A 13217-nucleotide genomic window follows, 5' to 3' on the forward strand; every position below is an offset into this window, starting at 1 on the left:
TTTTTGTGTAAATCAGCTACACACTGAAAGGAATACAAGGGAGAACTGGAAATTACATTTTTTTATATGTTATCAAACTATTTAAAATGATCTTAACTATCATAATCAATGGTAAAGAAAATCTTTTTAGTGAACTCTACAATACATCTAATGAAAATAGCACTGCAATTGTTGTGAGGGTAATCTCTCAAAAACAAACACCACTCTTACCATTTATTTAAGGAGCCGTATCAATGCAACACATATTGATCACTGTGGTCAACATGTGGCCATTTACTGAAGGAACTGATACACATCCAGATTAAAGCAGAGGGCACTGGCTTAGCTTAGCTTCATTCAGTACACTGCTCAACTCATCACTTCACATATGTGCATCTCTAAAGAAGTTTTCTTGTATGAATTCCAGACAAGGTCCAGAGAATCAGGACCATGTCCTTTCACACATAGAGCAGATAGTCGGACACATTTTCACCTACTGGAAATGCTGTGTTTGGTTTATGTGAGGGGTAGCACCTGGGTAAAGCGGGACATGATGTAAAATGTATGGGGTCATGCAGTTGGTTTGTAATTTGGTCATAAAAAAAAGAAGTCTCTTTCAATCCATTACATCTATCTGACGATTTCATGATCAGCCCTTAAAGACAGTTCCTGAATCTCATCATCTTTCCAGTTAGACATTTTCTTTGGCATTTCTATGAAAATTACCTTTCTTCTTCAAACTAGGATGTTTGCATTCTTCTGGTTTCATGCCAGTCATATAAAAAAAACATCATCAACATGCATGCATGCTCTGTGTGGATTTGAATGAATTTGTGTTAATAACCTGCTCTATTCAAACATGAGCTCAAATGGACATTACATGGACTCTGAACTAGGAAGGGAAAATTCTGTTTAAAGTCTGGTCCAACTGATTTGGACATTTGTGTTCTCACATACACCCCATATCCACATGTCTAGATTAGGGATGTACACCCTGTTAACCAGCTAAACGTTCAAAAAAATGTTTAGCCTATTTTTCAGCAGACTTTATAGGGCCTACATATCAAAACATGAGGAGGGTGTTGTGGAAAGCTAATCAGACACACTTCCCTAGCAGACAGGCTTCCCCAGGCTGGCCACTAATGAGGCACTATCTTTGCATTCCTGGGCTGGGACACTGGTATCATCAGACTGGGTATTCTCCACCATGGGTCTCATAGTAAACAGAATAACATTACAGCATGCTGACATGTTCCTATTTCTGAACAAAAACCAGTAGGCTACAAGTTTCTGTTTTGTTAACCTGTTGGGGGTTTTGATTATTAAGCTTTGGAGGAAGAGGATTTGTTACAATGCTCTGGGTGCTGAAGATTTGCAATATGTGTTTCCATTAATCTCAGGGCTCAAACTGGGCCAGGAACACACAGAACCAGCACTTCTGCATTTTATTCTTTAGCATGCTGTCACTTTTCTCAAGCTGCCAACACTCTTTTTTTGCCCTCTCCATGGGTTTGACATGTGCTGTGTCTCGCCTGAACAGCGGAGGAGGGGGTGATGACAAAGAGCTCTACGTTTCCCCAGAACCAAAAGAAATTTAAGTTTAAGTGGTCCAAAATAATCAATAATAATTTAGGTCATATCACTTCCCATCATAAAACAAATTAAATGCAAATTAAAATTCAAAACAACAAAAGTGCGGCCTCCATCCCACCCCCTTTTCTGCCCTACACTGCAAAGAAGTCATGGTTTCAAGGTTTACTTGCACAATTAAGATCTCTGCAGTACCTGCAGTTTTCAGAGAAATTTAGGCTGAGAGTGGTCCGTTTTATATTGAACAGTATACTTTGAAAGGAAGTAACATTCATGGCACACATATAATGCAATATTATATGATGGATGGAATAATAAGTCTCCCTTATATTCTGATACCAGAGTATTTTACAGGGCTATTACAATCACACATGCCTAAAGTAAAATGAGCTGCCTCAGATCAGCAGCACACAGAAGCTACTTTATTGGGCTGTTTTACTGCATTCACAGTTCTGTGTGTGAGACACATCCATTTTAAATAGCCTAGAATTGTCATCTTGTAGGTTAATGAGCCCTGGCTATCAGTCAAAAAAAACTGAAAATGTGCATCCCTTGTCTAGATAAGGGATTGCAATGCATGTATCTACAGAAGGCTTAAGAAAAGTTGGTCACACTGTAAACACATGTGCTTGAGTCAATATCAAGTCCAACAGGGTAAACAAGAAATAGTTCAGTTGATCAAACATTGAAGAATTCCTGTCCCACACCTCCATGAATTGCCTGAGGCATTTGGGTGGGACCCCTTGGCCAAAATGACAAATCTTTGGCATTTGATGCAGCAAATAGGTAAACTGACAGAAGGATGCAGAATTCTCTAAGGACATAAAACCATTCATAAAATATACTATGCAAGTCTGCTTAATTTAAACCCTACATGAAATAAAAGTCTGTCCAAGCACAGAATTTCCTTAAAATCTTTAAGTCAGTAATTCAGTGGCACCTAGCATAAAGTTACTTAACTTTGTGTAAAAGTGGTATGCAAAACAAGTGCCAAACATGACATACAAGCAATGCTATTGACATACAAGCAATGCTGTAAAGAAAACTTCCCCTACACAAGAAGTCAATTTTTACTTGCAGCATCTTTCACTTTTGCACCTTATTTGATAAACTACAAGTGATTACTGTGACAGCCCAACATTCAGCCTTTTTCCTACAACAGCACTTAATTCTAATCCTAAAACGTATGTATACCAAGAGTCCCTCATCATTTATCCACACTGACACTGTAACTGGTCGATTCTGGTGAGACTTCAATGGTTTCACCAGCACTTCCTGTTAACCTTTTCACAATGACTGTGCTTACACTCATCCAGACCAACTGCTGCATTACACTGTGACCCACAGTGAGATACAAAGATACAGTTGTGCCAGCCAGTTGTGGACAAATGGAAACCATAAAACCTATGCCATACTACCCTGCAGTCACATCGCCAATATTATGTTTACATATTATTGTTAATCATTTGGCAATAGGCAAACTAGATATCTTGGGCCTTGCTGCAGTAAAGTGAGCCAGACGCAAGGCACTTTCTACCACCAACACTCCAGCAGCTTAATGCATCTGCAGTTACTGTGGGAGGTCTTACCTATCCTTGAATTGGCCTTAGCAGCCACAGCTCCCACTGCACATCAAAAGAGAGACTCTTCACATGCATGAATCCATAGTAGACTCTGACTGCCAAAGGCCTATTATGCCTAAAGGTGAGCTCTTCATTTCAATATTATCTATGTCCAAAATTTGATCTAAAAAGGAACAAAACACAAGAGCAAATAATTCTTTTTTTAATTAAGTTACATTAAAATGTAACCCAACTATAAATCAGATCCAAAACCTCTAAAGCATGCAGTATGGCAGTTCAAACTTTGATTCTTCACTTTTGTCCCAACTGCTCAACATTACAATTGCACAAGTTCTAATTCAGCACAACTGGGGAAAAAAAAAAAAACAGCCAGGCTGAATTTCAGATGAAAGGACCAGCAAATATTATATCTGAGCTTCACTTATGACCAAAGCCAAAAAAAAAAATGAGTGATGGAAAATACAGATGTATATTTTAAAAAAGTTTCAGTCATGACAAGGTTGCCAACTGTCTGCTGCTCTAAAAGGAGAGCACTTGCTCATCAGAAGCAGGCATATAGACACTGTTTTTTTTTATCTTAAATACATTTTAAAGACATGTAAATACATAAATACAAAACTGACATGAAGGGTCCACTCAAACAACATGATCCGTGGTTCATAGCTTGCTGTTGATATGGAGAGTGAAACGATTTCCAGTCGGGGGCCCCAACAGAGTCATCACAAGACCTAATAATCCAGATACATATTACAAATGTTACAGCTCACATCAACTAATTCATCTCAAGGATGCCTTCAAAGTCTTGAATTTACAGGGAATTAACGGTATAGTAGTTACAGACTAGAGAGTAAGATATCTTAGTATTTACAGTAGTTGGTGAATTTGAGCTCAGTTATTGCAACACTGACAATCCAGTACAAACACAAAATAGGCATTTAACCGTCTATGGGCTGACTTAGGTGAATGCTACTAATCCGTCGTGGGCAGACAGACACACACCCCGACGGAGCCACAACCGTCCACCATTATGCCTCCATAAAAAGGCTTTTCACGGTTGAGCTAATCTGACTAAAGTTCTGAGATCAATGGCTCATAAAGCCATGATCATACCAATCCACGACTAAGCACAACATGAAGCTTAGCAATAACCGGTGGTAATACTGATTTAATGTTTATAAAGTTTTATGACCCAACTTTGACCAAAAGAATCGCTACCTATATCTAACTAACCAATCTATCTCGTGCTAATGTTAACTTGGCTTGCCAACAACAACCTGTCCATCTGTCCGACTACAAAACCACTGGCTAACCAAACAAAGCTAACAGCCAATTGTGGTTAAAGGTGATCATAGAGATTTTAGGAAAGTCGCTGAACACTGGAACATATACTGCAATAAATGTGATGAAGACTGTGATGTTTAGCTTGGATCTTTGTATGCGTCCAAATAGCGATACACGACAGACAATGAAAGCAAGCCCATATTAGTGAGCCGCTAGCGAGCTAAGTTAGCCTGCTAACGCTAACTCCCTGGACTGTCTTCTGCCCAAACAAGACAGTCGCTAAATTTATTCACAAATAATATAGCGTTAATTAAACACAGAATATGACTGTGTCACCTCAGACTTCTAAAGCTTCATAACTGGTAAACAGAGAAAATACCTCACATACTCTTACCATTGGAGCATCCTAATACAAGTTTGCCGGAGTAGTTAGATATAATATTCCTCGACTTTTTTTTGAGGCGGTTTGCTCTTGGTACTCGGGTAGGTGTGTGTAGCAGAGCGGCACACAAACTGTTACCTTGCACGAGCTGAGCTCAAGCTATGCTAGCTAGCCTAACTTACGTTAGCTGGGCTAACATCGATAGAGAAACTTCCTTCGTCGTCATAATTTAACTGAAAAATAAAACATTTGATTAATTCATATGATAATAGAGTACGTGAACTTACGAACTTTGGGAGGAGCTTAACCAAGTTCCCCGTATTTAGTATTTCTTTAGTACTTAGCTGGCTTCGGTATAAAAAATCCCGGGGATCCCCTCTCTTCTGCCCGCTGCCACTCCGGTTGCCAGATAATGTAACGTTAATGAACCACCACAGGCGGCGTCATGCTGCGTTCATACGCACTTCGGAAATGTTAAGTTTGAAACAGATGACATAGAAGATGTTGTTTGGCTAGGCGGAAGTGCTCCAATATAAAAGTAAAACCAAGGACTAGTGAAGGGGAGTCTAAACTCTTGCATGAATCTGTTTAGAGTAAATTAACAAATAAACACAACTCTGTGTGACAGCCTATTGGATAGATTGTCACATCCAAAAATGTACTGACTAGATTGAATTTTATTATCCAGAATAGGCTTGTATGACTTGTATATTCTTGCTTGTGACAGAAACCTCCCAGTTTCTCTCTTCATGTGTTAGGCATCCTCCAAAAACATAAAAGAATGAATTAAAATAATGAACCACTTTGTACTGAACAATGCATATGCTTGATAAGCCACCTAAATTCTTCCACGCCATACTTATACGTAATTTACCAAAAAAATAAATAAAATAAAAAATAATCTAAGCAGTCATGTCCATTTGGCCCTTTCATTTGAGATGCTATTAATTATAGTTATTCACAGTTCCTACATTTTGTGCTTCATAGAGTTAGTTTTTTGTTTAATCTTACTAAATATGGGTGATTCAGTGGCAATATAAACAGTGTAGAGGATCTTGCCCACTGCTGTCCTCTCTCAGGGTCCTCCTAAGATCACAAATGCCCCGGTATTAGCTCCAGGATCAGTGGAGGCACAAGTTCCAAACTTCTGCTGTATGTGTCCTGTGTGCCAGAAGACCATGCTAAACTAGCCCCGGTCACCTTTCTGAGAGTCCCTGTCTCTTTCTGGGGTACACTATTGTCCATAAGGTGTACCTGGTCACCTGGGGTACACAAGCACATCCTGTGACATAACTGGACTACGTAACTGGTTAGCCATGCTGGGTTGTTTCTATAGTACAAGCTTGTGATCTGGTGCTGCTGTGGAAATTCATCCTAAGAGTTTATCCATACCTTTGCCTTTGCCACTGGGACAGCAACATCCTTGGTTATAAATTCAGGTTTCTTATCTGTGCAGCATTAGCCCCAGAGGATACATAAATGGCAGCGTGTAGGATAGGTTTACTGTTCCACACAGGCCTCAGATAGCTTGTTAAATACACTTTTAAGAGGTGCAAATGAATACTTTCCCTGTGAGAGTGGAGCAAGAGTACTAATTATATTTTTTATTTATGACAAGACAAAAAACTGAGGGAAGGCATAGCAGGATATCTGTAGACAGCTATTCCAGCAGCTTGTTAGAAATAAACAGGAGAAAATGGGACCAGTAACATTTCAAACCACAACACAAAGTTTCACCCATGTGCAACAGAATGCCAGCACCTCTACCGCATTTCATGTTCTTTGTTCACTTGTAATTTTTAATAGAAGTTCAGAAACTAAAGCATGTGACAATAAAGCTTGTGTGTTAGTCACCAACTACTGTGTGGTAGTAATTACACAGCATATAGCTACTGGTATTCAGTCCTTTTCTTATCCCATTGTTTTGCGGTGCTTGCCGTGTCCGGATATTATCAGTTTGAATGCATTAGTTTGGCTTGTGCGCTCATCCAGTCACTGTGATGAACTGAGCATATCTTTACTGCACACAGGCACTGAACCTTGACAATACATTCAACACAGTCAGTTCAGCCCAAACTAACTGATAAGCCAATCAGCAAATTACAAAACTTCCAATTACATTTTTATTGGAAAATTACTGAAAACAACATGTAAGCATTAAAAACACAGGTAATGGATAGAATATGGCTAGTACTCAAGCTTTAACCATGTCCTTACAGACTTAATATCAAGCTCTGAGGTTTCTACATAGGAAGGCTAAAAATACATATCACACTTTACTGAAGCGACTTTATAAAATGTCACTGTACAATAAAAGGTCCAACAAGTGGCAAGTCTATACAAACATTAGTAGCACTATTGAAACAAATCAAAATATGTCATTTTTTTTGAATATCTGAAGATTACTGAAAGTTCCAAAATCTAAACTTGATTTGTAAAAATTAATATATCAACAGGGATTTATATATTATAGGACTTCAAAAAAATACATTCATTATATGTGTTTTTTTTTTTTCCAAACACACATGTGGCAACCCCCACAGCTACCAAATGATATAAAATCCACAAGTATTTAAACATTGCTCACTATCAGACCCAACAGAGGCATCTTCTGGTCCAAAAAAAGAACTTCACACAGTGGCGTGTGCACTGTCCCATAATGTACACTGCCAATCCGAAGCACGAAACTTTGCAACAGATTGCATGAAAATATATTAAGTCTATTTTTGAAATATGGATTCTGTGCAGCCAAAAAAAAAAAAAAATTAAATCGAGAGTGAGTCAGTATCAGTAATTTCCATGCATGAAAAAAACAGCATCCATACAAAAAAAAAAGATGTAAAATATTTACCAACAGTTACAAAAATATCAACATAAATAAATTAATTTTTCTACACTTCTTTACTGCCCCCTCAAACCCCGTTTTCCCAACAAATGGAAAAAAACTGGCAAACCTAAAACACAAAAGGGTTTTACCTGGGGCAGAGAATTCGCCGTCCTTCACTACTCTTATTGAGTCCAACCCTATCCTTGTGTCCTGTAAGTATCCATGCCATCAGAGAGGGTGACATACATGTATAGCTGTTAGTTGTAATTGTTTTAAGATGTTTAAAAAGGCAGTGCAGACAATCAAGAAATCTTCAGAAGCCAATAAAGTGAAAGCCTAAACATTGTCAACTGTTGAAATCCTTTCAAACTGAAATGATGTGACAGCAGGTTGTTAGGCATCATTCTGTTGTTTGTGATAGTGTACCGGTTACAGTCACAAGTGAGGCAGAAGGTTCCTCATAGCAGGCTTGCAAGGCTGGTGGTAGGGCCGTTCTGGGCTTGGATCTGGACAGGAGGTGGACCGTCAGTCCACTGGAAAACAGAGAAATACTGTCATCTCAGCACAACAGAACAGTGAAGTGAACATATGTAAATTCAATATGGCACCAGAGTGAAAATGAAGCATCATAACATGTAAAGTTGGAGGAAAATGCTAAGATTTTTCATGTACACTGATAAGGTTATGCTCAGGCAGGCTGCAGGCAGCGATGTGGTCCTGAAGTAGCTGCTGGGAGAAGTTCTGGTGCATCTGGGCTGCTTCATGGGCCTCCATGGTGTTCCCAAGGGCCTTGTTCAAGTCTGCAATCACGACTCATGGTCAAAATCTCCATTCAACCATAGACTGTATCTTGAGAACAAAATTTTTTGTTTCAAAAGTGATGACTACGTCAAGTCTTCACACAGTAAAATATCTGCAAAGCCTGTACTACGCAACCAGAGAAAAGATCGTTGAGTACCTTTCAACAGGGCTGAAGACCACAACTGAACAGACATGTCAGGGATCTTGCTGGCAAGCTGCATGGCAGGCACAACCATGTTGTTACTCTCCTTAAAAAGAAAAAGCACTTATAAGCAAACCAAAGCAACAAGAGGTAGTGACTAATATTTTTTTATTATTTTAATTAAATATTTAAGCCTATGTCTACGTGTCTGCTCGGAAATCATTCAAACTTGATTTTTGGAAAAAGCAACAGCCCTAACTGGGTTCTGAAACATGCTGCTTTCTAGAGAGCCCCACAGATAGTTAACTTTTAGCATCACGTTTAAGATTGTTGTGGCTACAGTGATCAATTCGGTAGGGTAGGCTAGTAGTGGTGTTTAATATTGATAACCTGCAATGAATCACACCTTCAATACCTTAAAATATTGACACAATGTCTCTGTACTACCCTCTGTTAAACACCATTAATAAAGGGGCACCATGCTTCTCTGCTTTAACCTTGACATCAGAACACTTAATTTGTAGATAACTCAACTCCCTTGAGACAGACTAATGCTAGAACACCACCTTAAATCTACAGCCCATCTTGAATCAACCTCAATTAAACAGCAAGTGGATATGTTTGCATTTCTGTATTCACTAACAGATTCCAATAAACCACTGAGGGTTAATGGTAAGAGTTAGCATGCTGGGATATCAGACCAGTGTATAAGCAAATATGGTCACCTTCATTTTGTGATAATTATAAAATCTGATTCAATAGGTAGCTTTATAAGTCTGAATACTGCATCAGTCTACACAGAGCTCCTATTCCAGACAGAATGTAGTAAACTTTTTTGGTAAATGAGGCTCTAGTCGCAAATGTCATGAGAACAGTGTCATTTAAGCAGAAAATTTGTCTTATCTTTTTAACCATTAATAAGTTAAATAATATAGCTGTTACAACTGTATAAGCGTTGTCCAAACCAATTTAGAGTCTAAATAGCGTCAAATGAAAATCAAGTCAGCTTTAATAAGAGCATATGACCCATTTGTCATGCACCATATTGTCTTACTCTGTGGTTTCCCAGCACATAGAAGATGTGGCCCAACAGAACCAGAGAGCAGGCAGTCAGTCTGTTCAGATCCTCAGCATTAGACATCTTTAGGGTTTCCCTTAGAAAACGTCTGCAACACAAACCAAGAAATATAAATATGTATCAGTGCAGAGTGAATGTATGGATGTGACTGCATGAAACAATTTACAATTTGTTATACTTGGCCTCATTGTAGCGTCCTTGAAAGAAAGACAAGAGTCCCCTGATGTAGAAGGCGGCAGCACGGAGGCAATGGGAGCTGAATCAAAAACAAAGATCTGCTGTTGCACACAACATAAGTTCTAACTGAAAACATTTCTTTAATTTATTGTTTTGTGCCCCACACACACACACACACACACACACACACACACACACAGTAAAAACCCTCATGCTTCCTACCTTACTGGGAAGTTGTGGTCTGGGTTTATTCTCTCTAGGAGGCTATACAGCTGGAGAACAATTACAAAGGAAATATGGTAAAACACCTATCAGTCATTAGTTTTACAGATCTGCCTCCACTCAGGTTCTCTTCAATTTAAGGATCACTTGAATTTGGTCACTGAAGTGACATATGTTACAGTTGAAAAACAAACATCAGCGCTCTCTGGTGGACACATTTTTTTGATACTCTCAGGCTCGTATACACCAACACCAATATACTTTTGATAACCCAGTGACACTGATGAAATGGCTCGGTTAAACAAAAGAGAAACCACGAACATGACAGAGTCTATACTAACCACTTGTAAATGAATGAGCTTGTTGTAATTTAAAAGGCTTCACTCACCTCCTGGTGTCGGTTTCCTTCCCTTATGTAGACACTGGCCAAGTTAGTTACAATGTATGTCCACAGTTCTTGGTGAGTGGTGAGCTGGAACACAGACAACAGACGTGTTTGAGAGGAGAGCGAGCGAGCAGAAGAAAAGAGAAGCAGCACAGTATCAGAGGTATCAAAAATATATGAATAAAACAACAATAATGTACTTACCCTCAAAGCCGTGGTAAACTGTGCCTCTGCATTATCCATACAGTTCACTGAGATGCAGTACAGACCCTGGAATAAGAGCACAGGACGAAAGACAACCTTTACACTATGAATGTCAGTTTCTCTGCAAAGTGGGAATATATAGTAATTAGAGTATTTAGAAAACTTCTCTGGGTGACAGTTGAGTGTTTAATATTTCTTTCTCATAGCAGATCTGTGCTTCAGTGTTCCCAACATGTCTAATAAAGTTTAAATCTTTCAAATATTTTTATTAGATTTTAGTATATGTTTAATTCTAACTAATTTTCTGTTTGGGTTTTTGGATTGATCTTTATTTCTAAAATGGTAATGTTTAGTTAATATTTTTCCAAGGTAATGTTTTATCATTTCATATCTAATTTAAAAAATCCGAGTGTTTTCTTAAGGAAGTCTTGGAGTACAATGATGGATCTACAGTAGATGTTTTGTTGTAGCATTAATTTTACTCCTTTTAAATTGAAATACTCGGTAATACATAAACAGTGCTCTTAAAATGCACATCATTTGATGTTGAGTTATTAACCTGCAGATTCCTGATTACTCAGATCAATATCAGTATTTCAGACTGTGCGGAATGTACGGAGAGGAAGTCTAGAGATCGAGGAATGACCTTCTCTCCCGGTAGCGCTTAAGAAATTTCTGCAGCATGTGAAAGAGTTAAAAAAACGGTCCTCACTTAATGAACCAGCCAGCTGGAGTGAGACAAGGGAATGGACAGCATTATGCATAATGTTAATGTTTCAATTATTCCTGCATGTAAATATTTTTTCCACAGTGGGTTATACGTAGACGGTGAAAGACGTAGGAACAAATCTGGTGCTGTGATTGGTCCAGCTCTTCTTTTGCTTTTCAGCAGAAGATACCACAGACACAGGAAAACTTCTGTAATACACTGATGTTCTGTCTATACTCTAAAGTGGCATAGACCTGGGTACTGCGTAATCAGTCAAACTCAAAAGGAATCACCAGCTTTTTGTCTACTGTAGAGTGAGAAATTGTACCAGCGTACTTTAAAAGCAAAATGCATGCTTGCTATGCAAAATATGTAGAGATTGGCAGGTGTATAAATATGGATTGACTGCAATATTCAAGAACTGTTTGCCTTCATTTTAAAAAAAAAAAAAACCAACAGGACCACAGAAAATATTTTTCAAATAAATTTGTTTTCAGTCAACGCTGAAATGCCAGAGATGGGGGTAAGTCACACATGTGCAAGCCTCAAGCAAGTCCCAAGTTATTGTGTTGAGAACCAAGCAAGTCAAGTCGAGTTCCTACTACAGGTCAAGCAAGCCACAAGTGTCAAATCATACAAAATTCTGATGATCTGATAATGTTATGGGATTATCATGCATGTAAATGAAATGTTCACAAGCCTTCTCGGATTATTAAGTGTGCCTTTGTAGTCTACAAACCCTTAGCTATTAAATAAAAATAAAAACGCCTTTTATGGCTATCTGAAAGTTTTCTCAGTAAAATGTGCAATCAATTTGAAGACAAGCCTAACATCATAAAGTTAACATTAGCTTTCTGACTAATGTTTGACCAATAAGTTAGCTAATGTTTGCTGAAAAGACACATTCATGTACTTATTTTTCTTTGCACGTTTTGTAGTGACCGATGAAGTTGGATGTTGCGGTGATCGTATCGCTGAGTTCTGTACTGCAGAGTTTGCAGACCGCTGTTCTCTTCTTACTACTCATCGTCAACATAATCCTTGAATCCAAATTCTTATTATTTTTGGACTAGTCCCCTCCATAACGTTAGCTGCATCCTGCGACCTGCGTTGCCTGCCCTGCACTATAAATCACCCAATTGTGTATCAAAAACAAAACTTAACTTCTCGATATCTAGAAAATGCAAATATTAAAAATAGTGACGTAATTTCTAGCCACCCTGCTCAAATCTGCGTAACGCTTCAAGTCACTGAACACCAAGTCAAAGTCAGGTCGAGTCTTTTGCCGGTACTGTCAAGAAAGTCTCAAGCCCTCAAATTTGCGACTTATATCTTGTCTCACTCAAGTCAAGTAATGTGACTCGAGTAAGCACCCACTTGTACACACAAATGTATAAGAGAGTTAAGGTTGACAATACTCACTAGTAGCGTGTGAAGCTGAGCGGCGTGATTGGTGAATAACCTGGGGGACTGCTGGCATAGTTGACACACCTGTGAGATCTGGACAGACAGAAAAGAGTCTGTGTGCCTGTTCACAGGCTCTTACAAGCGTGCAAATTCATTTATCTAAAATGCTACAAAACAAAGCTCAAGACTGCTGGACTTCACCAGACTTTATCTTTTTCATATTATCACATACCATATACATCAATCAGGCATAACATTATGACCACCTGTATCTGTATGTACTTCAATGCATACATTATTGCTGGGGGGCCCCATGATGCTCCGAGTTTCTCCCCTCCTGCTCTCCTCTCTCTCCCTATGCTTCTATATGCCACCATTACACATCACTAACTTTGTGTCTCCTCTCTCCCGTAGTGTGTCCTCTCTCTCTCCCTGTACCTTTCTGCAGGT

General features: G+C 38.7%; 2 protein-coding genes across 3 annotated transcripts in view; both read right to left on the reverse strand.

The window, feature by feature from the left end:
• Positions 1–5277, reverse strand: part of gatad2ab (GATA zinc finger domain containing 2Ab) — a 38649-nt gene extending 33372 nt beyond the window's left edge. The window contains exon 1 of one of the 2 annotated variants that reach the window (XM_020612289.1): positions 5103–5277. Coding sequence is in view for 1 of the 2 variants with exons in the window: in XM_020612288.1 (XP_020467944.1) it covers positions 4828–4838 (11 nt within the window). In the remaining variant the exon portion in view is untranslated. Of the gene's footprint in view, positions 1–4827; positions 5059–5102 lie in introns of those variants that run through there. The other variant, XM_020612288.1, reaches the window with a different exon arrangement.
• Positions 5278–7909: 2632 nt separating this feature from the next.
• The window catches only part of LOC109967004 (MAU2 chromatid cohesion factor homolog), a 9078-nt gene continuing 3770 nt past the window's right edge, over positions 7910–13217 (reverse strand). The window contains exons 10-18 of the mRNA XM_020612314.1: positions 12783–12860; positions 10652–10717; positions 10451–10534; positions 10063–10112; positions 9842–9919; positions 9640–9751; positions 8601–8691; positions 8315–8442; positions 7910–8175 (exon numbers count right to left, since the gene is read on the reverse strand). Coding sequence (XP_020467970.1) covers positions 8101–8175; positions 8315–8442; positions 8601–8691; positions 9640–9751; positions 9842–9919; positions 10063–10112; positions 10451–10534; positions 10652–10717; positions 12783–12860 — 762 coding nt within the window. The 3' untranslated portion in view covers positions 7910–8100. The remainder of the gene's footprint in view (positions 8176–8314; positions 8443–8600; positions 8692–9639; positions 9752–9841; positions 9920–10062; positions 10113–10450; positions 10535–10651; positions 10718–12782; positions 12861–13217) is intronic.

This window comes from Monopterus albus, unplaced genomic scaffold (assembly GCF_001952655.1).
Source record: "Monopterus albus unplaced genomic scaffold, M_albus_1.0 scaffold122.1, whole genome shotgun sequence".
In the NCBI taxonomy this organism is placed as follows: Eukaryota; Metazoa; Chordata; class Actinopteri; order Synbranchiformes; family Synbranchidae; genus Monopterus; species Monopterus albus.